At 57.6% G+C, this 23,769-nt stretch overlaps 2 protein-coding genes across 2 annotated transcripts; both read left to right on the top strand.

Moving 5' to 3' along the window:
• The first annotated feature begins 465 nt into the window (after nucleotides 1-465).
• LOC311220650 (uncharacterized protein) lies at nucleotides 466-2,285 on the top strand. Its single transcript, XM_084307056.1, has 2 exons — nucleotides 466-701; nucleotides 1,096-2,285. The coding sequence occupies exons 1-2, from the start codon at nucleotides 657-659 to the stop codon at nucleotides 1,852-1,854; spliced, it is 804 nt and encodes a 267-aa protein (XP_084163182.1). The 5' UTR covers nucleotides 466-656; the 3' UTR covers nucleotides 1,855-2,285.
• Nucleotides 2,286-2,672: 387 nt separating this feature from the next.
• On the top strand, nucleotides 2,673-10,784 carry SUPT5H (SPT5 homolog, DSIF elongation factor subunit). Its single transcript, XM_084307058.1, is given in 30 exon segments — nucleotides 2,673-2,831; nucleotides 3,333-3,486; nucleotides 3,570-3,635; nucleotides 4,178-4,189; nucleotides 4,295-4,364; nucleotides 4,456-4,524; nucleotides 4,628-4,693; nucleotides 4,837-4,867; nucleotides 4,976-5,044; nucleotides 5,147-5,398; nucleotides 5,501-5,590; nucleotides 5,673-5,743; nucleotides 5,880-5,985; nucleotides 6,279-6,372; nucleotides 6,453-6,589; nucleotides 6,697-6,852; nucleotides 6,950-7,096; nucleotides 7,320-7,466; nucleotides 7,642-7,767; nucleotides 7,865-7,949; nucleotides 8,050-8,154; nucleotides 8,271-8,373; nucleotides 8,475-8,602; nucleotides 8,836-8,941; nucleotides 9,078-9,236; nucleotides 9,498-9,666; nucleotides 9,743-9,946; nucleotides 10,063-10,158; nucleotides 10,474-10,483; nucleotides 10,486-10,784. Coding segments are annotated over 30 exon segments (3,231 nt in total). The 5' UTR covers nucleotides 2,673-2,759; the 3' UTR covers nucleotides 10,617-10,784.
• Nucleotides 10,785-23,769: the final 12,985 nt, after the last annotated feature.

Genomic DNA, 23,769 nt, shown 5'->3' with positions numbered 1-23,769 from the left:
GGCATGGCTAGGTGGGGGGGTCACTTGGGTTTGGGGGGGGCAGGCAAATTGGGGGGGGGGGGGGCAGGCAAAAGGGAGGGGGTCACCGGTATGTGGTGGGGGGGGGCCACCCACACCCAGACGAGTGTGTGTGGGGGGGGGTCGCAGCCAGGTCAGGGAGGCATGGCTAGGTGGGGGGGGGGGGGTCGCTTGGGTTTGGGGGGGGTCAGCCAATTGGGGGCGGGGCACCCAGACGTCGGGGGGGGTCACCGGTATGTGGGGGGGGGTCACCCAGATGGTGGGGATCCTCATACACGTGGGGGGGGTTCCCCTGCCCATTCGGGGGCCACCCAAGGGTGGGGGGGGCTCCCCCCGGCCCCTCCCCCGCTGTTCCCGGCACCGTGACTCAGCCCCGGCCCCCGCCCCCCGGCCCCGCCCCTCCGAGGTGGGCGGGGCTTCCCCGATGACGTCACCCCCCTCCCCCGTGCCGGGGCCGCGCCCTGCGCGTGACCCGGCGCCGGCCCCGCCCGGTGAGCTCATGGCCACGCCCCCCCGGCGGCTTCCGGCCACGCCCCCCTCTCCGCTGACGTCACGGGAGCCCATAAAAGGAGCTCGGCGGCGAGTGGCCGGTACCGGAGATTCTCCCCCCGCGCCCCCCATCTCCATCCTGGGCTGCCATGGCCGCCGCCGCCACCGGGCCTGCACCGGAGCCGCTGCGCCAGGTACGGGACCCCCCCGGGACTCCCCCCCCTTCCCACCCGGGACCCCCCCCCCTCCCGGTGCCACCGGGACCCCCCGGGACCCCTCTCCCGGTACTCCCGGCCCCCCCGGGACCTCGAATTCCCCTTCCCGGCCCCCCCCCTCGGTCCGGCCGGGGTCCCCCGGGACGTCCAAACCCCTCCGGGACTCCCCTCTCGGTAGGGTTGGGCCCTCCCCGGAGACTTCTGGGCCCCCCCGAACCCCCCCCGGTCCCTCCGCCCCCCTGGGAGACCTCTGGGTCCCCCCGGGACCCCCTTCCGATACAACCGGCCCCCCCCGGGACCTCCCCGGAGACCTCTGGCCTCCCCCCCACCCCCCGAACCCCCTCCCCAACTGTGTCCTCTTCTCCGTCCCCAGGTTCTCTTCGGTGCGCAGCCCCCCCGCCCGCCATCTCCGGAGCCCCCCCGGCCTCCCCGTTCCCCTTGGGGCGCCCCCCCGGACCTGGGCCGCCTCCTGCGTTCCCTCAGCGCCCCGAGCGGCCGCCCGGTGCCCCCCCCGCCCGGTTTCCCGCCCCGGCACCACGGAGCCCCCCCGGGCTTGAACCCGGACCCGGCTGGGGGGGCCAGCCTGGAGCTGCTGCTGGCGGCCTTGACCTTGACCTCGGACCTGGAGCCCGCGGGGGGGGCTCTGCCCCCATTACTGGCACCGCCGGCCCCGTTGGCGTCACCGCTGACCCCCGGGGGACCCTCGCCGCCGCTCTCGCTTCACCGCCTGCCTTCCTCCTCCTCCTCCTCATCCTCCTCCTCGCCACCGACACCGCTGCTCGCCCCCCCGGAGGCTTCCCCGTCGCCCCCCGCTTCGCCGCCGTCGCCGCTCTACAAGACGGAGCTGTGCCGCCCCTTCTCCACCACCGGCCGCTGCCGTTACGGCTCCCGCTGCCAATTCGCCCACGGCCCCGGGGAGCTGCGGGGGCTCCGGCGGCACCCCAAGTACCGCACGCAGCCCTGCAGCACCTTCCTGCGCTGCGGCTCCTGCCCCTACGGCCCCCGCTGCCACTTCCTCCACAGCCCCCCGGCCCCGTTGCTGCTGCCCGATGGGGGGGGGACGGCTGCTGGGCCCCCCCCCGGCAGCCCGCGCCGCCTCCCAGTGTTCGACCGCATCTCGGTGGCGGAGTGAAACCCTCTGAAAAGGGGGGGGCGCCCCCACCCCCTGCTCTTTTATGGGGGGGGTGACCCCACCCCATGATTTTTTAAGGGGGGTGCCCCCACCCCATTGTTTTTTTATGGAGGGGATGCACCCACCCCATGTTTTTTTATGGGGGGGGGGGGGTGGCACTGCTGTGCAGCCCCCCCCCCCCTGCACCCTTTGTGCCTCTCAGGTGAAGGGGGGCCCACTTTTCAGCCCCCCCCGTGCACTTTTTGGATGTAGCAGCCCTCCCATAAGGGGGGGGCACGCCCTGAGCTCGTCTCAGTGGTGCTAATTGGGGGGGGGGTCGCCAGCGGGTCCTGGCTGCCCCCCCCCCTCAATTTATGGCCTTATTTATTTACGGTCTGTGCCTTGGGGCTGCCCCCAGCCCTGTTGGGGGGTGGGGGAGGGTTTTTGGGGTATTTATGGGGTTTGTATTTTTTTTGAGGGGGGGTGGGGGGAGTTTTTTAGGGTATTTATGGGGTTTTTAGGGTTTTTTGTGTGGGGGGGATGGTAAATAAACACTTGGGCTGTGACCGAAGGCTCTCGTTTCCTCTCTCGCCGTCACGGGACGCCCTTCCGGGGCCGTTTCCTCGGAAAAATTAAAATAAATAAATAAATAAATAAAAATAAATAACCAAAAAAAAAGGAAGAGCCGCGAGTGACGCAGCGCTGACGTCACGGTCCCCCTGTTCCGGACCGCGGAGCGGGTCACGTGACGGGGGGCCGAACTCTCGCGAGAGGAGGCGGTGTCAGCGGAACGCGAACCGGAAGCGGAGTCGCAGACCGGAAGCGGGGCCTCACCGGGAGGGAAACGGAGGCGGCCGCGGCTGCTCCCGGGCCTGAGGAGGAGGAGGCCGCGGGTGCCGCCCCCACCCCCCCCCCGAAGCGCCGCAATGTCGGACAGCGACGACAGCAACTTCTCGGAGGAGGAGAGCGAGCGCAGCAGCGAGGCCGAGGAGGCCGAGGCGAGGCCGAAGGCTCCGGGCCGGGGGGGGGGTTGGGGGGGCTCGGAGGGGGCCTTAGGGTGGGTTGTGGGGGTTTTAGGCGCCGTGGCGAGCATTTGGGGGGCGCTGGGGGGGGTGTTGGGGAGATTATGGGGGGTTTACGGGGAGTTTGTGGGGGTTTGGGGAGTTGGGGGCGGAGTTTTGGGGTTATTTGAGGGAATTTTGGGTTATTTGAGTGGGTTTTGGGGGGTGTCGGGGATGTGGATGGTGTTGTGGGGGTGTTGGGGGGGTGTTGGGGAGATTGTGGGGGCGTTACGGGGAGTTTGTGGGGTTTTAGGGAATTGGGGGGGAATTTGGGGGTTCTTGAGTGGGATTTGGGGGGTGTCGGGGATGTGGACAGTGTTGTGGGGGTGTTGGGGACGTTTTGGGGCAGCTTTAGGTGGGTTCTGGGTGGAGTTTAGGGGTGTGCAGCTGGCTCTCACCCTCTTTTTCGCCCCCTCCCGACCCCAAATTGTTGCACAGGCCGAGGAGGAGCGCGCCAGTGCGGCTGGCAGCGAGAAGGAGGAGGCAGAGGAGGAGGAGGAGGAAGAGGAGTATGACGAGGAGGAGGAGGAGGAAGATGACGACCGGCCGGCCAAAAAACCCCGCCACGGGGGCTTCATCCTGGACGAGGCCGGTGAGCTGCAGGGGGGCTGGGTGCGGTGGGGGCCGCCGCTGGCCTCCCCCCAGCCCCGCTCAGCTCCCCGCTCCCCCCCGCAGACGTCGACGACGAGTACGAGGATGAGGACCAGTGGGAGGATGGGGCCGAGGACATCCTGGAGAAAGGTAAGGGGCTCCCCCCGGGGCTTTGGGGGCTCCCCCCGGGGCTTCGGGGCCCCCCCCCTCAGGCTTTGGGGCTGCTTCTGTCCCGCTCCCTGCTCTTGAGACTGGAGGAAGAGGATGGAAACGAGGTCCCGTGGTGGCATGGCTCTTTTGGGGCTAAACCCTGTGGTTTTGGGCTGCGCTGCGTGGCCGCTCTGGCTCTTCCCCTGCCTCCAGGCGCGTTTTTCTCCCCAAATCCACCACTCGAGGGCAGGAGGGGCCCCAGCTCCCTCCCCTCCTCCTCCCTCCCTCCATCCGTCCGTCCGTCCCCCCCATTTGTCCGCTCAGCACATCTCATCCGCACCCGCCTGGTTTTATTTCTTTGTCGTATTTTTTATTATTATTATTTTTCCCCCTTTTTCTTTGTGGTTTCCTTTCCCTTCTGTGCCGCCGTCTTAATTTTATTCCTTCCCCTTTGTTCCCCCCCTCACCCCGCGGGGGGTTTTGCCGCTATTATTTGCTCCATACTGTCTGCCCTCCACCGCCACCTCCTTGTTCCCGAGCAGAAGAGATCGAAGGTAAGCTCGAGTCAGCCCAAGCCCCCCCCCACGGCCTCTGGCGTCACCCCCCCCGGGGCCAACCAAGCCCCCGTGGGCCGGGCCCGACCCTCCTCTTCCTCGCAGCTTCCAACATCGACAACGTGGTGCTGGACGAGGACCGCTCAGGCGCTCGGCGCTTGCAGAACCTCTGGAGGTGATGCTGGCCCCATCACCCCCCCCTCACAGCCCCCTTTTTACCCCCCCAAGGGCTGCAGGAGTGCGCTGATGACTTTTTCCCCCCACAGGGATCAACGGGAGGAGGAGCTGGGCGAGTATTACATGAAGAAATACGCCAAGTCCTCGGTGGGAGAGACGTGAGTGGCGCGGCGCCGTGCCCCGTGCTGGCAGGAAGGTCTCCTGCTTTTATAATTTATATTTTCTCTCTTTTTCCCCTTTTTGTTTTTCTTTTTCTCTCAGTGTTTATGGCGGCTCCGACGAGCTCTCGGATGACATCACGCAGCAGCAGCTGCTGCCGGGAGTCAAGTGAGTGTTGGGCGAGGGGCTGGGAGAGAAAACACGCCGTGTTTATGGGGAAAAAAAGGGGCGGATTGGGTCTGGGGGGGGGATTTAACCCTATAGGGCCGGAACGAGTCGCCCTATAACGGTTGCTCTTTGCCCCTGTGCAGGGATCCCAACCTCTGGACTGTGAAGTGCAAGGTAGGCGCTGGGCGGGGGGCTTTGGGGTGGGGGGCAGCATTTCAGGGTGGGGTTTCCTGACCCTAAAGCAACCCCTTTTCCCTCTTCTTTTCCCCCTTTTCCCCCCAGATCGGTGAGGAGCGCGCCACGGCCATCGCTCTGATGCGGAAATTCATCGCCTACCAGTTCACCGACACGGTGAGGCGGCGCGGGGAGCCGCGGGGGGGAGCCGCGGGGGGGAGCCGCGGGGGTCCTTGCAGCCCCCTCCCCCTTTTTCTTGACCTTCCCCTCGCCCCGCAGCCCCTGCAGATCAAGTCGGTGGTGGCCCCCGAGCACGTCAAGGGCTACATCTACGTGGAGGCCTACAAGCAGACGCACGTCAAGCAGGCGATCGAGGGCGTGGGCAACCTGCGCATGGGCTACTGGAACCAGCAGATGGTGCCCATCAAGGAGATGACCGACGTGCTGAAGGTGGTGAAGGAGGTCACCAACCTCAAGCCCAAATCCTGGGTGCGCCTCAAGCGGGGGATCTACAAGGACGACATCGCTCAGGTGAGGCTGGGGGGGGGGACGGACGCGAGGTGGGGGGGATGTGGGGGGGGGGGAAATTAGCGCCGCCCCGGCTCAGCGCCGCCTCCCCCGCCCCGCGGGCAGGTGGATTACGTGGAACCCAGCCAGAACCAGATCTCCCTCAAGATGATTCCCCGCATCGATTTCGACCGCATCAAAGCCCGCATGAGCCTGGTAGGTTTGGGGTTGGTGGGCGGGCTGCCGCCGTGCTGGGGGGCCGCTGGCTCAGCCCGCTGCCCCCCCCCCTCCCTTGCAGAAGGATTGGTTTGCCAAGCGCAAGAAGTTCAAGCGCCCCCCCCAGCGGCTTTTTGATGCTGAGAAGATCCGGTAGGTGCCTCTCAAGGGCAGGGGAGGCCAAAAAAAAGCCCCCCCATCCCCCCCCTCCCCAGCAAGCTGCCTTCCGTGAGGGGCTTTTTTATTTTATTTTATTTTATTTTATTTTTTTGCCCCTGTCTTGGCTCAGCTCCCTGGGAGGCGACGTGGCCTCGGACGGAGACTTCCTCATTTTCGAAGGCAACCGCTACAGCCGCAAGGGCTTCCTCTTCAAGAGCTTCGCCATGTCGGCTGTGGTGAGCGCGGGCCTGGCTTTAAATCCAGACCCAAACCCGTCACTTTTCACCCCAGATTGCTTCCCTTCCCGTGGCACGATGCAGAGGCGGGGGGCCGGGTGGGAAAAGGGGTGAGGAGGGAGGGGACGGCGCTGCTGTGATGCTGTCGGTGTGGCATCGGCGCTGCCCGGGTGAGCAGGGGCGGTTTGGGAGAGAAGGGGGGGTGTTTTGGGAGGGAAGGAGGCGTTTTGGGAGGGAACGGGCTGTTTTGGGAGGGAAGGAGGCGTTTTGGCCATCGGCTTTGTCCGTGGCAGATCACGGAAGGCGTGAAGCCCACCCTGTCAGAGCTGGAGAAGTTCGAGGACCAGCCCGAGGGCATCGACTTGGAGGTGGTGACGGAGAGCACAGGTACGCAAGGGGGGTTTTCAGCGTGGGCCCCCCCCTCCTTGCCGTACCCTCCGCAGCATCTTGGCCCCTCAACTTCCCAGGGAAGGAGCGCGAGCACAACTTCCAGCCCGGCGACAACGTGGAGGTGTGCGAGGGTGAGCTGATCAACCTGCAGGGCAAAATCCTCAGCGTCGACGGCAACAAGATCACCATCATGCCCAAACACGAGGACCTGAAGGTAGCAGAGAGCCTGGGCTGCAGCTCTGGGGGCCTCGGAGGGGGCGCCGTGACCACGCCAGGCCCCCTCCCCTGCGCCTCTCTCCTTTCCCCGCCCCCCCCTTTTAGGACATGCTGGAGTTCCCAGCTCAGGAGCTGCGCAAGTATTTCAAGATGGGCGACCACGTGAAGGTGATCGCCGGGCGCTTCGAGGGCGACACGGGCCTCATCGTTCGGGTGGAGGAGAACTTCGTCATCCTCTTCTCTGACCTCACCATGCACGAGGTGAGCGCGGGGCTCAAAAAACCCAGCCCGGGGAGGAAGGGAAGGGGCCGCCGCGGCCGCCTCTCACCCCTCTTCCCCCCCCTTGCCCTGCCGCCAGCTCAAGGTTCTGCCGCGGGACCTGCAGCTCTGCTCGGAGACGGCCTCGGGCGTGGACGTCGGGGGGCAGCACGAGTGGGGCGAGCTGGTGCAGCTGGACCCCCAGACCGTGGGGGTCATCGTCCGCCTGGAGCGCGAGACCTTCCAGGTGAGCCCTGGCCGCCGCGACGCTGGAAGGAGCCGCGTTTTTTTTCTCTGTTTTCCTGTGTTTTTGGGTGCCCCGCTGGGGAAGGGGATGAGAGAGGGACTCGTGCACGCAGTCCTGTGCCGGAGATGACTCCCCAGCTTCGGCCCCGGGGGCGTGGAGGGGGCTGTTTTGGGCGGGCCCCCTCCCTCCCAGCTCCTTGCCTCCCCCCTGCCGTGGGCTGCAGGTGCTGAACATGTACGGGAAGGTGGTGACTGTGCGGCACCAGGCCGTCACCAGGAAGAAGGACAACCGCTTCGCCGTCGCCCTCGACTCGGAGCAGAACAACATCCACGTCAAGGACATCGTCAAAGTCATCGATGGGCCCCACTCGGTATGAGCTGCGGCGTGGGGGGCGCCATCAGCTCGCCCGTCTTGGGCCTGCTGGGTTTGCTGGGTTTACTGGGGGCCTTTCTGGCTGCTTCTGGCACCGAGGGGCCTTCCTGGTGCTGGGCGAGGGTCCTGTCCCCCCTCTGGACCTCACCCCTTCCCCCCTTTGACTGTCCCAGGGCCGCGAGGGGGAGATCCGGCACCTCTTCCGTGGCTTTGCCTTCCTGCACTGCAAGAAGCTGGTGGAGAACGGTGGCATGTTCGTCTGCAAGACCCGACACCTCGTCCTGGCTGGCGGTTCCAAGGTGGGAGCGCGCCGGGGGCGCCCTCCAGCTGCCTTGGGGGGGCTGCAGCCCCCCCCTCCCCAACCCCCCAGCACCCTTTTTTTCGCCCTTTTTGCAGCCGCGGGATGTCACCAACTTCACCGTGGCCGGCTTTACTCCCATGAGCCCCCGTATCACCAGCCCGATGCACCCCAGTGGGGCCGGTGAGTGCTGGGGGGCTGTCCCCAAGGGCAGGAGAACGTCCCCGAGGACGCTCAGCCCGTCCTGAGCCCCCCCCCTCGCCCCCCACCTCGCTCCCCGCAGGCCAACGTGGTGGCTTCGGCGGTGGCGGCATGAGCCGGGGGCGCGGGCGGCGGGATAACGACCTCATCGGGCAGACGGTGCGCATCTCCCAGGGACCTTACAAAGGTGGGGGCCTCCTTGGGGGCTGGGGGGTTTCTGGGTCCCGTCCCACCCCCCTCTCTCCATCTGGGGCTGTGGGGTCGCCCGCGCCCCCCCTGCCCAGCCGCTCCCGCGCCCCGCAGGCTACATCGGGGTGGTGAAGGACGCCACCGAGTCGACGGCCCGCGTGGAGCTGCACTCCACCTGCCAGACCATCTCGGTGGACCGCCAGCGCCTCACCACAGTGTGAGTGCCCCTTTTGGGGACTGGGGGGGAGGCGCCGGGGGCTGTCGGGGGCCTCTGTGTCCCCCCCCCTCTTCTGACGCTGTGTCCCCCTCCCCCCCCAGCGGCTCGCGGCGCCCCGGTGGGATGACATCGACCTACGGGCGCACCCCCATGTACGGCTCCCAGACCCCCATGTATGGCTCGGGCTCCCGCACCCCCATGTACGGCTCCCAGACGCCCCTGCATGACGGTGAGTGGCTGGGGGGGGCCCCGGGATTGATGGGGGGGTCCCTGGGGTCGATGGGGGACATGGGACGGGGGTTAGGTGGATCCCAGGGGGGCGGAAGGGACCCTGGCCCCATCTTTTGGAGGGAAGGAGCGGGGAAAAACAGGCACTGGGAACAAGGAGGGCTGAGGGGGAGGGGGATGTGGGGCTGAGGGGACACCCACGCCACTGTCGTGGCCCCCCGTGGGGCGTTGCAGGCAGCCGCACCCCACACTACGGCTCGCAGACCCCACTGCACGATGGCAGCCGCACGCCCGCCCAGAGCGGCGCCTGGGACCCCAACAACCCCAACACGCCTTCCAGGTGGGTGCCAGCGGGTCGCTGGGGACCAGGACAGCCCCACTGCAGGGGCCTTGGGCCACCAGAGGGGTGGCCACCACAGGATTCCAGTCCCCAAAGTGTCCCGGGCGCCGTGACGCCGCCTTTCTTCCGTCCCTAGGGCTGACGAGGACTTTGAGTACGGCTTCGACGACGAGCCCACGCCCTCACCGCAAGGCTATGGTGGCACCCCCAACCCGCAGACCCCCGGCTACCCCGACCCCTCATCCCCGCAGGTCACCCAGCCCTACAACCCCCAGACACCTGGCACGCCGGCTATGTGAGTGTCCCCTCCGCCCCGCACCTGTCTGGGGCTTTGGGGTGCCCCAAAACCTGGCTCTGGGAGGGGGAATCTCAGCCTCGCGACCCCGAGTTGGGGCTGGGGGGAGGAACCTCATCCCTGCAAGACTCCAAACCGTGATCCTGGCAGGGAAACGTGCTCCTGGCGGACCCCAACCCCACGGTTGGAGTTGACAGCGCGTTCCCTGAAGCCCCCCGTGGGGCGATGCAGTGCCCCCATGTCCTCCTCTCACCCCGGCAGGTACAACACCGACCAGTTCTCCCCGTACGCCGTGCCATCGCCGCAGGGCTCCTACCAACCCAGCCCCAGCCCCCAGAGCTACCACCAGGTGGCCCCCAGCCCCGTGGGCTACCAAAACACCCACTCGCCAGCCAGCTACCACCCTACGCCATCGCCTATGGCCTACCAGGTACCCCCAGACCCTTTCCCCCCCCCCCCCCCGTATCTCCCTGCCGCCTCTCACACCGTTTTTTCTCTGCCCCCAGGCCAGCCCCAGCCCCAGCCCGGTGGGGTACAGCCCGATGACCCCGGGGGCGCCATCCCCGGGGGGTTACAACCCCCACACCCCCGGTTCAGGCATCGAGCAGAGCTCCAGTGACTGGGTGACCACCGACATCCAGGTGAAGGTCCGGGACACCTACCTGGACAGCCAGGCGGTGGGACAGACGGGCGTCATCCGCAGCGTCACGGTGAGGCGGCAGCGGGGCTTTTTTGGGGTTTGGGGGTGTAGGGGGGGGGGACACGGGGGCCGGGACAGCACGTCCCCACGGAGCCTTTGCTGTCTGACCCCGTCCTCGCTGCGCAGGGGGGGATGTGCTCCGTCTACCTGAAGGACAGCGAGAAGGTGGTGAGCATCTCCAGTGAGCACCTGGAGCCCGTCACCCCCACCAAGAGCAACAAGGTACGGCCCCTGCCGCCCTCCTGTCCCCTCGGGGACCCCAATTGTCCCCTCAGTGCTGCTGCTGGCTTCCCTCCTCACCTCGCAGCCCCCTGCGCACCCACCACCCCGCACGAGGGCTCCTGTGGGATCTCCAGAGCCCTTCCTCCTTCCCTCAAGACCCACTGCTTCCCCCACGCTGACCTTACCCCATCCTGCCTTCTTCTTTTGGGCTTTGACTTCCCTGCCCCTCCTGGGGGGGCCCTCAGCACCCCCCCGTGCCCTCCCAGCCCCCCCGGGTGCCCTGCACGAACCTCCCGCTCCCCGCTCTCGTCCCAGGTGAAGGTGATCCTGGGGAGGACCGCGAAGCCACCGGCATCCTGCTCAGCATCGACGGCGAGGACGGCATCGTCCGCATGGACCTGGACGAGCAGCTCAAGATCCTCAACCTGCGCTTCCTGGGCAAGCTCCTGGAGGCCTGAGCACCCCCCGCCCCACCCTCGCTGCCATCCCCTGCTCTGCGTTTCTCTTTCTTTTTTTTGTGCTTTTTTTTTGTCCTCCCCCTTTGTTTTCTCTTTTTACCTCCCCTTTGTCTTGGAGCCTGTTTGTGACAGGATTTCAGTGTCCAATAAAAGAAAAGCTGCTGTGCACCCGCCTCTGTCCTGTCTCCTGGGTAGTGGGATGGGGGGCTACTGGGATGGGAACGGTACTGGGATGAGAAGAGGGGGGGAAAGGAACGGGGTGGGGGGCCTTACTTGGCCGGGGAGGATACTGGAACTGACACGGAGGGTCCAGTTGCATGTGGGGCTGCGTAAAGGCTCCCCTCGGGAGTTCAGTTGTACCCAAAGGATTCCACTGGGGGCACTCTTTGATTGGAGAATGTGTCGCCGTACATATTTTCGGGTTCCTATTTTAAATTTGTCTCAGTGTTCCGGTTAGGGATACATTTAGGGTTGTTCAGGAAGAGCAAAGACAGAGTCCAGTTGCATGTGGTGTTGTGTAAAGGCTCCCCAGGGGAGTTCAGGTGTCCCCAAAGGCTTCCATTGGGGGCACTTTTTGATGGGCGAAAGTGTCGCCATACGTGTTCTCTAGGGTCCCACTTGGGGAGGAACCAGTCAAAGGAAATAGCGGTTTCTGAAACTGTCAAGTTCTTGTTTGGCAACTCAGTGACTGGTTTGATCTACTTCACAGATGTAGAGGCAAGTGGACTGCTCTTTTGAAATAATAAAATTAAAAACATGAAGTTTATCAAACGTGGCAGTGCATGTTTGCAGTCTCTTTATTGCTTTTGCCAGTGGTAGATAACATTTATAAGGGATCGGTCGAAGGAAAGAGCGCCTTCTGGAACTGTGAAGCTCTGTGTTGGCAGCTCGGTGACTGGCTTGGCCTGCTGTCCATCTCCAGAGGGAAGCGGACTGCTGTTTTGAAATTAAAAAATGATAATAAAGAAAATATGGTGCTGCTCTATGGCGCCTGGAGGACTGCCACTCTGCATGGCAGTTAAAAAGAATGTGGTTTGGAGATGGAGAGCAGCAGAGGTAAGGCAGCTGGGAAGAGAGATAAAAGTATTGCAGTAGGTAGGCTGTGGTTATGAGGTGCCTCAGGATGTGCTTTTTTTCTTGTTTCCACCCTTCCCTCGTGCAGCCTGGGAGAGGTGAAGTCCCCATGTTGTGGAGTGGTGCAAAAAGGTGAAAGGGTTAGGGTTAGGGTTAGGGTTAGGGTTAGGGTTAGGGTTAGGGTTAGGGTTAGGGTTAGGGTTAGAGGGTTAGGGTTAGGGTTAGGGTTAGGGTTAGGGTTAGGGTTAGGGTTAGGGTTAGAGGGTTAGAGGGTTAGGGTTAGGGTTAGGGTTAGGGTTAGGGTTAGGGTTAGGGTAAGGGTTAGGGTTAGGGTTAGGGTTAGAGGGTTAGGGTTAGGGTTAGGGTTAGGGTTAGGGTTAGGGTTAGGGTTAGGGTTAGGGTTAGAGGGTTAGAGGGTTAGGGTTAGGGTTAGGGTTAGGGTTAGGGTTAGGGTTAGGGTTAGGGTTAGGGTTAGGGTTAGGGTTAGAGGGTTAGGGTTAGGGTTAGGGTTAGGGTTAGGGTTAGGGTTAGGGTTAGGGTTAGGGTTAGAGGGTTAGGGTTAGGGTTAGGGTTAGAGGGTTAGGGTTAGGGTTAGGGTTAGGGTTAGGGTTAGGGTTAGGGTTAGGGTTAGGGTTAGGGTTAGGGTTAGGGTTAGGGTTAGGGTTAGGGTTAGGGTTAGGGTTAGGGTTAGGGTTAGGGTTAGGGTTAGGGTTAGGGTTAGGGTTAGGGTTAGGGTTAGGGTTAGGGTTAGGGTTAGGGTTAGGGTTAGGGTTAGGGTTAGGGTTAGGGTTAGGGTTAGGGTTAGGGTTAGGGTTAGGGTTAGGGTTAGGGTTAGGGTTAGGGTTAGGGTTAGGGTTAGGGTTAGGGTTAGGGTTAGGGTTAGGGTTAGGGTTAGGGTTAGGGTTAGGGTTAGGGTTAGGGTTAGGGTTAGGGTTAGGGTTAGGGTTAGGGTTAGGGTTAGGGTTAGGGTTAGGGTTAGGGTTAGGGTTAGGGTTAGGGTTAGGGTTAGGGTTAGGGTTAGGGTTAGGGTTAGGGTTAGGGTTAGGGTTAGGGTTAGGGTTAGGGTTAGGGTTAGGGTTAGGGTTAGGGTTAGGGTTAGGGTTAGGGTTAGGGTTAGGGTTAGGGTTAGGGTTAGGGTTAGGGTTAGGGTTAGGGTTAGGGTTAGGGTTAGGGTTAGGGTTAGGGTTAGGGTTAGGGTTAGGGTTAGGGTTAGGGTTAGGGTTAGGGTTAGGGTTAGGGTTAGGGTTAGGGTTAGGGTTAGGGTTAGGGTTAGGGTTAGGGTTAGGGTTAGGGTTAGGGTTAGGGTTAGGGTTAGGGTTAGGGTTAGGGTTAGGGTTAGGGTTAGGGTTAGGGTTAGGGTTAGGGTTAGGGTTAGGGTTAGGGTTAGGGTTAGGGTTAGGGTTAGGGTTAGGGTTAGGGTTAGGGTTAGGGTTAGGGTTAGGGTTAGGGTTAGGGTTAGGGTTAGGGTTAGGGTTAGGGTTAGGGTTAGGGTTAGGGTTAGGGTTAGGGTTAGGGTTAGGGTTAGGGTTAGGGTTAGGGTTAGGGTTAGGGTTAGGGTTAGGGTTAGGGTTAGGGTTAGGGTTAGGGTTAGGGTTAGGGTTAGGGTTAGGGTTAGGGTTAGGGTTAGGGTTAGGGTTAGGGTTAGGGTTAGGGTTAGGGTTAGGGTTAGGGTTAGGGTTAGGGTTAGGGTTAGGGTTAGGGTTAGGGTTAGGGTTAGGGTTAGGGTTAGGGTTAGGGTTAGGGTTAGGGTTAGGGTTAGGGTTAGGGTTAGGGTTAGGGTTAGGGTTAGGGTTAGGGTTAGGGTTAGGGTTAGGGTTAGGGTTAGGGTTAGGGTTAGGGTTAGGGTTAGGGTTAGGGTTAGGGTTAGGGTTAGGGTTAGGGTTAGGGTTAGGGTTAGGGTTAGGGTTAGGGTTAGGGTTAGGGTTAGGGTTAGGGTTAGGGTTAGGGTTAGGGTTAGGGTTAGGGTTAGGGTTAGGGTTAGGGTTAGGGTTAGGGTTAGGGTTAGGGTTAGGGTTAGGGTTAGGGTTAGGGTTAGGGTTAGGGTTAGGGTTAGGGTTAGGGTTAGGGTTAGGGTTAGGGTTAGGGTTAGGGTTAGGGTTAGGGTTAGGGTTAGGGTTAGGGTTAGGGTTAGGGTTAGGGTTAGGGTTAGGGTTAGGGTTAGGGTTAGGGTTAGGGTTAGGGTTAGGGTTAGGGTTAGGGTTAGGGTTAGGGTTAGGGTTAGGGTTAGGGTTAGGGTTAGGGTTAGGGTTAGGGTTAGGGTTAGGGTTAGGGTTAGGGTTAGGGTTAGGGTTAGGGTTAGGGTTAGGGTTAGGGTTAGGGTTAGGGTTAGGGTTAGGGTTAGGGTTAGGGTTAGGGTTAGGGTTAGGGTTAGGGTTAGGGTTAGGGTTAGGGTTAGGGTTAGGGTTAGGGTTAGGGTTAGGGTTAGGGTTAGGGTTAGGGTTAGGGTTAGGGTTAGGGTTAGGGTTAGGGTTAGGGTTAGGGTTAGGGTTAGGGTTAGGGTTAGGGTTAGGGTTAGGGTTAGGGTTAGGGTTAGGGTTAGGGTTAGGGTTAGGGTTAGGGTTAGGGTTAGGGTTAGGGTTAGGGTTAGGGTTAGGGTTAGGGTTAGGGTTAGGGTTAGGGTTAGGGTTAGGGTTAGGGTTAGGGTTAGGGTTAGGGTTAGGGTTAGGGTTAGGGTTAGGGTTAGGGTTAGGGTTAGGGTTAGGGTTAGGGTTAGGGTTAGGGTTAGGGTTAGGGTTAGGGTTAGGGTTAGGGTTAGGGTTAGGGTTAGGGTTAGGGTTAGGGTTAGGGTTAGGGTTAGGGTTAGGGTTAGGGTTAGGGTTAGGGTTAGGGTTAGGGTTAGGGTTAGGGTTAGGGTTAGGGTTAGGGTTAGGGTTAGGGTTAGGGTTAGGGTTAGGGTTAGGGTTAGGGTTAGGGTTAGGGTTAGGGTTAGGGTTAGGGTTAGGGTTAGGGTTAGGGTTAGGGTTAGGGTTAGGGTTAGGGTTAGGGTTAGGGTTAGGGTTAGGGTTAGGGTTAGGGTTAGGGTTAGGGTTAGGGTTAGGGTTAGGGTTAGGGTTAGGGTTAGGGTTAGGGTTAGGGTTAGGGTTAGGGTTAGGGTTAGGGTTAGGGTTAGGGTTAGGGTTAGGGTTAGGGTTAGGGTTAGGGTTAGGGTTAGGGTTAGGGTTAGGGTTAGGGTTAGGGTTAGGGTTAGGGTTAGGGTTAGGGTTAGGGTTAGGGTTAGGGTTAGGGTTAGGGTTAGGGTTAGGGTTAGGGTTAGGGTTAGGGTTAGGGTTAGGGTTAGGGTTAGGGTTAGGGTTAGGGTTAGGGTTAGGGTTAGGGTTAGGGTTAGGGTTAGGGTTAGGGTTAGGGTTAGGGTTAGGGTTAGGGTTAGGGTTAGGGTTAGGGTTAGGGTTAGGGTTAGGGTTAGGGTTAGGGTTAGGGTTAGGGTTAGGGTTAGGGTTAGGGTTAGGGTTAGGGTTAGGGTTAGGGTTAGGGTTAGGGTTAGGGTTAGGGTTAGGGTTAGGGTTAGGGTTAGGGTTAGGGTTAGGGTTAGGGTTAGGGTTAGGGTTAGGGTTAGGGTTAGGGTTAGGGTTAGGGTTAGGGTTAGGGTTAGGGTTAGGGTTAGGGTTAGGGTTAGGGTTAGGGTTAGGGTTAGGGTTAGGGTTAGGGTTAGGGTTAGGGTTAGGGTTAGGGTTAGGGTTAGGGTTAGGGTTAGGGTTAGGGTTAGGGTTAGGGTTAGGGTTAGGGTTAGGGTTAGGGTTAGGGTTAGGGTTAGGGTTAGGGTTAGGGTTAGGGTTAGGGTTAGGGTTAGGGTTAGGGTTAGGGTTAGGGTTAGGGTTAGGGTTAGGGTTAGGGTTAGGGTTAGGGTTAGGGTTAGGGTTAGGGTTAGGGTTAGGGTTAGGGTTAGGGTTAGGGTTAGGGTTAGGGTTAGGGTTAGGGTTAGGGTTAGGGTTAGGGTTAGGGTTAGGGTTAGGGTTAGGGTTAGGGTTAGGGTTAGGGTTAGGGTTAGGGTTAGGGTTAGGGTTAGGGTTAGGGTTAGGGTTAGGGTTAGGGTTAGGGTTAGGGTTAGGGTTAGGGTTAGGGTTAGGGTTAGGGTTAGGGTTAGGGTTAGGGTTAGGGTTAGGGTTAGGGTTAGGGTTAGGGTTAGGGTTAGGGTTAGGGTTAGGGTTAGGGTTAGGGTTAGGGTTAGGGTTAGGGTTAGGGTTAGGGTTAGGGTTAGGGTTAGGGTTAGGGTTAGGGTTAGGGTTAGGGTTAGGGTTAGGGTTAGGGTTAGGGTTAGGGTTAGGGTTAGGGTTAGGGTTAGGGTTAGGGTTAGGGTTAGGGTTAGGGTTAGGGTTAGGGTTAGGGTTAGGGTTAGGGTTAGGGTTAGGGTTAGGGTTAGGGTTAGGGTTAGGGTTAGGGTTAGGGTTAGGGTTAGGGTTAGGGTTAGGGTTAGGGTTAGGGTTAGGGTTAGGGTTAGGGTTAGGGTTAGGGTTAGGGTTAGGGTTAGGGTTAGGGTTAGGGTTAGGGTTAGGGTTAGGGTTAGGGTTAGGGTTAGGGTTAGGGTTAGGGTTAGGGTTAGGGTTAGGGTTAGGGTTAGGGTTAGGGTTAGGGTTAGGGTTAGGGTTAGGGTTAGGGTTAGGGTTAGGGTTAGGGTTAGGGTTAGGGTTAGGGTTAGGGTTAGGGTTAGGGTTAGGGTTAGGGTTAGGGTTAGGGTTAGGGTTAGGGGTTAGGGTTAGGGTTGGGTTAGGGTTAGGGTTAGGGTTAGGGTTAGGGTTAGGGTTAGGGTTAGGGTTAGGGTTAGGGTTAGGGTTAGGGTTAGGGTTAGGGTTAGGGTTAGGGTTAGGGTTAGGGTTAGGGTTAGGGTTAGGGTTAGGGTTAGGGTTAGGGTTAGGGTTAGGGTTAGGGTTAGGGTTAGGGTTAGGGTTAGGGTTAGGGTTAGGGTTAGGGTTAGGGTTAGGGTTAGGGTTAGGGTTAGGGTTAGGGTTAGGGTTAGGGTTAGGGTTAGGGTTAGGGTTAGGGTTAGGGTTAGGGTTAGGTTAGGGTTAGGGTTAGGGTTAGGGTTAGGGTTAGGGTTAGGGTTAGGGTTAGGGTTAGGGTTAGGGTTAGGGTTAGGGTTAGGGTTAGGGTTAGGGTTAGGGTTAGGGTTAGGGTTAGGGTTAGGGTTAGGGTTAGGGTTAGGGTTAGGGTTAGGGTTAGGGTTAGGGTTAGGGTTAGGGTTAGGGTTAGGGTTAGGGTTAGGGTTAGGGTTAGGGTTAGGGTTAGGGTTAGGGTTAGGGTTAGGGTTAGGGTTAGGGTTAGGGTTAGGGTTAGGGTTAGGGTTAGGGTTAGGGTTAGGGTTAGGGTTAGGGTTAGGGTTAGGGTTAGGGTTAGGGTTAGGGTTAGGGTTAGGGTTAGGGTTAGGGTTAGGGTTAGGGTTAGGGTTAGGGTTAGGGTTAGGGTTAGGGTTAGGGTTAGGGTTAGGGTTAGGGTTAGGGTTAGGGTTAGGGTTAGGGTTAGGGTTAGGGTTAGGGTTAGGGTTAGGGTTAGGGTTAGGGTTAGGGTTAGGGTTAGGGTTAGGGTTAGGGTTAGGGTTAGGGTTAGGGTTAGGGTTAGGGTTAGGGTTAGGGTTAGGGTTAGGGTTAGGGTTAGGGTTAGGGTTAGGGTTAGGGTTAGGGTTAGGGTTAGGGTTAGGGTTAGGGTTAGGGTTAGGGTTAGGGTTAGGGTTAGGGTTAGGGTTAGGGTTAGGGTTAGGGTTAGGGTTAGGGTTAGGGTTAGGGTTAGGGTTAGGGTTAGGGTTAGGGTTAGGGTTAGGGTTAGGGTTAGGGTTAGGGTTAGGGTTAGGGTTAGGGTTAGGGTTAGGGTTAGGGTTAGGGTTAGGGTTAGGGTTAGGGTTAGGGTTAGGGTTAGGGTTAGGGTTAGGGTTAGGGTTAGGGTTAGGGTTAGGGTTAGGGTTAGGGTTAGGGTTAGGGTTAGGGTTAGGGTTAGGGTTAGGGTTAGGGTTAGGGTTAGGGTTAGGGTTAGGGTTAGGGTTAGGGTTAGGGTTAGGGTTAGGGTTAGGGTTAGGGTTAGGGTTAGGGTTAGGGTTAGGGTTAGGGTTAGGGTTAGGGTTAGGGTTAGGGTTAGGGTTAGGGTTAGGGTTAGGGTTAGGGTTAGGGTTAGGGTTAGGGTTAGGGTTAGGGTTAGGGTTAGGGTTAGGGTTAGGGTTAGGGTTAGGGTTAGGGTTAGGGTTAGGGTTAGGGTTAGGGTTAGGGTTAGGGTTAGGGTTAGGGTTAGGGTTAGGGTTAGGGTTAGGGTTAGGGTTAGGGTTAGGGTTAGGGTTAGGGTTAGGGTTAGGGTTAGGGTTAGGGTTAGGGTTAGGGTTAGGGTTAGGGTTAGGGTTAGGGTTAGGGTTAGGGTTAGGGTTAGGGTTAGGGTTAGGGTTAGGGTTAGGGTTAGGGTTAGGGTTAGGGTTAGGGTTAGGGTTAGGGTTAGGGTTAGGGTTAGGGTTAGGGTTAGGGTTAGGGTTAGGGTTAGGGTTAGGGTTAGGGTTAGGGTTAGGGTTAGGGTTAGGGTTAGGGTTAGGGTTAGGGTTAGGGTTAGGGTTAGGGTTAGGGTTAGGGTTAGGGTTAGGGTTAGGGTTAGGGTTAGGGTTAGGGTTAGGGTTAGGGTTAGGGTTAGGGTTAGGGTTAGGGTTAGGGTTAGGGTTAGGGTTAGGGTTAGGGTTAGGGTTAGGGTTAGGGTTAGGGTTAGGGTTAGGGTTAGGGTTAGGGTTAGGGTTAGGGTTAGGGTTAGGGTTAGGGTTAGGGTTAGGGTTAGGGTTAGGGTTAGGGTTAGGGTTAGGGTTAGGGTTAGGGTTAGGGTTAGGGTTAGGGTTAGGGTTAGGGTTAGGGTTAGGGTTAGGGTTAGGGTTAGGGTTAGGGTTAGGGTTAGGGTTAGGGTTAGGGTTAGGGTTAGGGTTAGGGTTAGGGTTAGGGTTAGGGTTAGGGTTAGGGTTAGGGTTAGGGTTAGGGTTAGGGTTAGGGTTAGGGTTAGGGTTAGGGTTAGGGTTAGGGTTAGGGTTAGGGTTAGGGTTAGGGTTAGGGTTAGGGTTAGGGTTAGGGTTAGGGTTAGGGTTAGGGTTAGGGTTAGGGTTAGGGTTAGGGTTAGGGTTAGGGTTAGGGTTAGGGTTAGGGTTAGGGTTAGGGTTAGGGTTAGGGTTAGGGTTAGGGTTAGGGTTAGGGTTAGGGTTAGGGTTAGGGTTAGGGTTAGGGTTAGGGTTAGGGTTAGGGTTAGGGTTAGGGTTAGGGTTAGGGTTAGGGTTAGGGTTAGGGTTAGGGTTAGGGTTAGGGTTAGGGTTAGGGTTAGGGTTAGGGTTAGGGTTAGGGTTAGGGTTAGGGTTAGGGTTAGGGTTAGGGTTAGGGTTAGGGTTAGGGTTAGGGTTAGGGTTAGGGTTAGGGTTAGGGTTAGGGTTAGGGTTAGGGTTAGGGTTAGGGTTAGGGTTAGGGTTAGGGTTAGGGTTAGGGTTAGGGTTAGGGTTAGGGTTAGGGTTAGGGTTAGGGTTAGGGTTAGGGTTAGGGTTAGGGTTAGGGTTAGGGTTAGGGTTAGGGTTAGGGTTAGGGTTAGGGTTAGGGTTAGGGTTAGGGTTAGGGTTAGGGTTAGGGTTAGGGTTAGGGTTAGGGTTAGGGTTAGGGTTAGGGTTAGGGTTAGGGTTAGGGTTAGGGTTAGGGTTAGGGTTAGGGTTAGGGTTAGGGTTAGGGTTAGGGTTAGGGTTAGGGTTAGGGTTAGGGTTAGGGTTAGGGTTAGGGTTAGGGTTAGGGTTAGGGTTAGGGTTAGGGTTAGGGTTAGGGTTAGGGTTAGGGTTAGGGTTAGGGTTAGGGTTAGGGTTAGGGTTAGGGTTAGGGTTAGGGTTAGGGTTAGGGTTAGGGTTAGGGTTAGGGTTAGGGTTAGGGTTAGGGTTAGGGTTAGGGTTAGGGTTAGGGTTAGGGTTAGGGTTAGGGTTAGGGTTAGGGTTAGGGTTAGGGTTAGGGTTAGGGTTAGGGTTAGGGTTAGGGTTAGGGTTAGGGTTAGGGTTAGGGTTAGGGTTAGGGTTAGGGTTAGGGTTAGGGTTAGGGTTAGGGTTAGGGTTAGGGTTAGGGTTAGGGTTAGGGTTAGGGTTAGGGTTAGGGTTAGGGTTAGGGTTAGGGTTAGGGTTAGGGTTAGGGTTAGGGTTAGGGTTAGGGTTAGGGTTAGGGTTAGGGTTAGGGTTAGGGTTAGGGTTAGGGTTAGGGTTAGGGTTAGGGTTAGGGTTAGGGTTAGGGTTAGGGTTAGGGTTAGGGTTAGGGTTAGGGTTAGGGTTAGGGTTAGGGTTAGGGTTAGGGTTAGGGTTAGGGTTAGGGTTAGGGTTAGGGTTAGGGTTAGGGTTAGGGTTAGGGTTAGGGTTAGGGTTAGGGTTAGGGTTAGGGTTAGGGTTAGGGTTAGGGTTAGGGTTAGGGTTAGGGTTAGGGTTAGGGTTAGGGTTAGGGTTAGGGTTAGGGTTAGGGTTAGGGTTAGGGTTAGGGTTAGGGTTAGGGTTAGGGTTAGGGTTAGGGTTGGGTTAGGGTTAGGGTTAGGGTTAGGGTTAGGGTTAGGGTTAGGGTTAGGGTTAGGGTTAGGGTTAGGGTTAGGGTTAGGGTTGGGTTAGGGTTAGGGTTAGGGTTAGGGTTAGGGTTAGGGTTAGGGTTAGGGTTAGGGTTAGGGTTAGGGTTAGGGTTAGGGTTAGGGTTAGGGTTAGGGTTAGGGTTAGGGTTAGGGTTAGGGTTAGGGTTAGGGTTAGGGTTAGGGTTAGGGTTAGGGTTAGGGTTAGGGTTAGGGTTAGGGTTAGGGTTAGGGTTAGGGTTAGGGTTAGGGTTAGGGTTAGGGTTAGGGTTAGGGTTAGGGTTAGGGTTAGGGTTAGGGTTAGGGTTAGGGTTAGGGTTAGGGTTAGGGTTAGGGTTAGGGTTAGGGTTAGGGTTAGGGTTAGGGTTAGGGTTAGGGTTAGGGTTAGGGTTAGGGTTAGGGTTAGGGTTAGGGTTAGGGTTAGGGTTAGGGTTAGGGTTAGGGTTAGGGTTAGGGTTAGGGTTAGGGTTAGGGTTAGGGTTAGGGTTAGGGTTAGGGTTAGGGTTAGGGTTAGGGTTAGGGTTAGGGTTAGGGTTAGGGTTAGGGTTAGGGTTAGGGTTAGGGTTAGGGTTAGGGTTAGGGTTAGGGTTAGGGTTAGGGTTAGGGTTAGGGTTAGGGTTAGGGTTAGGGTTAGGGTTAGGGTTAGGGTTAGGGTTAGGGTTAGGGTTAGGGTTAGGGTTAGGGTTAGGGTTAGGGTTAGGGTTAGGGTTAGGGTTAGGGTTAGGGTTAGGGTTAGGGTTAGGGTTAGGGTTAGGGTTAGGGTTAGGGTTAGGGTTAGGGTTAGGGTTAGGGTTAGGGTTAGGGTTAGGGTTAGGGTTAGGGTTAGGGTTAGGGTTAGGGTTAGGGTTAGGGTTAGGGTTAGGGTTAGGGTTAGGGTTAGGGTTAGGGTTAGGGTTAGGGTTAGGGTTAGGGTTAGGGTTAGGGTTAGGGTTAGGGTTAGGGTTAGGGTTAGGGTTAGGGTTAGGGTTAGGGTTAGGGTTAGGGTTAGGGTTAGGGTTAGGGTTAGGGTTAGGGTTAGGGTTAGGGTTAGGGTTAGGGTTAGGGTTAGGGTTAGGGTTAGGGTTAGGGTTAGGGTTAGGGTTAGGGTTAGGGTTAGGGTTAGGGTTAGGGTTAGGGTTAGGGTTAGGGTTAGGGTTAGGGTTAGGGTTAGGGTTAGGGTTAGGGTTAGGGTTAGGGTTAGGGTTAGGGTTAGGGTTAGGGTTAGGGTTAGGGTTAGGGTTAGGGTTAGGGTTAGGGTTAGGGTTAGGGTTAGGGTTAGGGTTAGGGTTAGGGTTAGGGTTAGGGTTAGGGTTAGGGTTAGGGTTAGGGTTAGGGTTAGGGTTAGGGTTAGGGTTAGGGTTAGGGTTAGGGTTAGGGTTAGGGTTAGGGTTAGGGTTAGGGTTAGGGTTAGGGTTAGGGTTAGGGTTAGGGTTAGGGTTAGGGTTAGGGTTAGGGTTAGGGTTAGGGTTAGGGTTAGGGTTAGGGTTAGGGTTAGGGTTAGGGTTAGGGTTAGGGTTAGGGTTAGGGTTAGGGTTAGGGTTAGGGTTAGGGTTAGGGTTAGGGTTAGGGTTAGGGTTAGGGTTAGGGTTAGGGTTAGGGTTAGGGTTAGGGTTAGGGTTAGGGTTAGGGTTAGGGTTAGGGTTAGGGTTAGGGTTAGGGTTAGGGTTAGGGTTAGGGTTAGGGTTAGGGTTAGGGTTAGGGTTAGGGTTAGGGTTAGGGTTAGGGTTAGGGTTAGGGTTAGGGTTAGGGTTAGGGTTAGGGTTAGGGTTAGGGTTAGGGTTAGGGTTAGGGTTAGGGTTAGGGTTAGGGTTAGGGTTAGGGTTAGGGTTAGGGTTAGGGTTAGGGTTAGGGTTAGGGTTAGGGTTAGGGTTAGGGTTAGGGTTAGGGTTAGGGTTAGGGTTAGGGTTAGGGTTAGGGTTAGGGTTAGGGTTAGGGTTAGGGTTAGGGTTAGGGTTAGGGTTAGGGTTAGGGTTAGGGTTAGGGTTAGGGTTAGGGTTAGGGTTAGGGTTAGGGTTAGGGTTAGGGTTAGGGTTAGGGTTAGGGTTAGGGTTAGGGTTAGGGTTAGGGTTAGGGTTAGGGTTAGGGTTAGGGTTAGGGTTAGGGTTAGGGTTAGGGTTAGGGTTAGGGTTAGGGTTAGGGTTAGGGTTAGGGTTAGGGTTAGGGTTAGGGTTAGGGTTAGGGTTAGGGTTAGGGTTAGGGTTAGGGTTAGGGTTAGGGTTAGGGTTAGGGTTAGGGTTAGGGTTAGGGTTAGGGTTAGGGTTAGGGTTAGGGTTAGGGTTAGGGTTAGGGTTAGGGTTAGGGTTAGGGTTAGGGTTAGGGTTAGGGTTAGGGTTAGGGTTAGGGTTAGGGTTAGGGTTAGGGTTAGGGTTAGGGTTAGGGTTAGGGTTAGGGTTAGGGTTAGGGTTAGGGTTAGGGTTAGGGTTAGGGTTAGGGTTAGGGTTAGGGTTAGGGTTAGGGTTAGGGTTAGGGTTAGGGTTAGGGTTAGGGTTAGGGTTAGGGTTAGGGTTAGGGTTAGGGTTAGGGTTAGGGTTAGGGTTAGGGTTAGGGTTAGGGTTAGGGTTAGGGTTAGGGTTAGGGTTAGGGTTAGGGTTAGGGTTAGGGTTAGGGTTAGGGTTAGGGTTAGGGTTAGGGTTAGGGTTAGGGTTAGGGTTAGGGTTAGGGTTAGGGTTAGGGTTAGGGTTAGGGTTAGGGTTAGGGTTAGGGTTAGGGTTAGGGTTAGGGTTAGGGTTAGGGTTAGGGTTAGGGTTAGGGTTAGGGTTAGGGTTAGGGTTAGGGTTAGGGTTAGGGTTAGGGTTAGGGTTAGGGTTAGGGTTAGGGTTAGGGTTAGGGTTAGGGTTAGGGTTAGGGTTAGGGTTAGGGTTAGGGTTAGGGTTAGGGTTAGGGTTAGGGTTAGGGTTAGGGTTAGGGTTAGGGTTAGGGTTAGGGTTAGGGTTAGGGTTAGGGTTAGGGTTAGGGTTAGGGTTAGGGTTAGGGTTAGGGTTAGGGTTAGGGTTAGGGTTAGGGTTAGGGTTAGGGTTAGGGTTAGGGTTAGGGTTAGGGTTAGGGTTAGGGTTAGGGTTAGGGTTAGGGTTAGGGTTAGGGTTAGGGTTAGGGTTAGGGTTAGGGTTAGGGTTAGGGTTAGGGTTAGGGTTAGGGTTAGGGTTAGGGTTAGGGTTAGGGTTAGGGTTAGGGTTAGGGTTAGGGTTAGGGTTAGGGTTAGGGTTAGGGTTAGGGTTAGGGTTAGGGTTAGGGTTAGGGTTAGGGTTAGGGTTAGGGTTAGGGTTAGGGTTAGGGTTAGGGTTAGGGTTAGGGTTAGGGTTAGGGTTAGGGTTAGGGTTAGGGTTAGGGTTAGGGTTAGGGTTAGGGTTAGGGTTAGGGTTAGGGTTAGGGTTAGGGTTAGGGTTAGGGTTAGGGTTAGGGTTAGGGTTAGGGTTAGGGTTAGGGTTAGGGTTAGGGTTAGGGTTAGGGTTAGGGTTAGGGTTAGGGTTAGGGTTAGGGTTAGGGTTAGGGTTAGGGTTAGGGTTAGGGTTAGGGTTAGGGTTAGGGTTAGGGTTAGGGTTAGGGTTAGGGTTAGGGTTAGGGTTAGGGTTAGGGTTAGGGTTAGGGTTAGGGT

Source organism: Netta rufina (genome assembly GCF_964035555.1).
Source record: "Netta rufina genome assembly, contig: SUPER_36_unloc_1, whole genome shotgun sequence".
In the NCBI taxonomy this organism is placed as follows: Eukaryota; Metazoa; Chordata; class Aves; order Anseriformes; family Anatidae; genus Netta; species Netta rufina.
The sequence above is the reverse complement of the archived record's forward strand: the minus strand, read 5'-3'. Positions and strand labels throughout refer to the sequence as shown.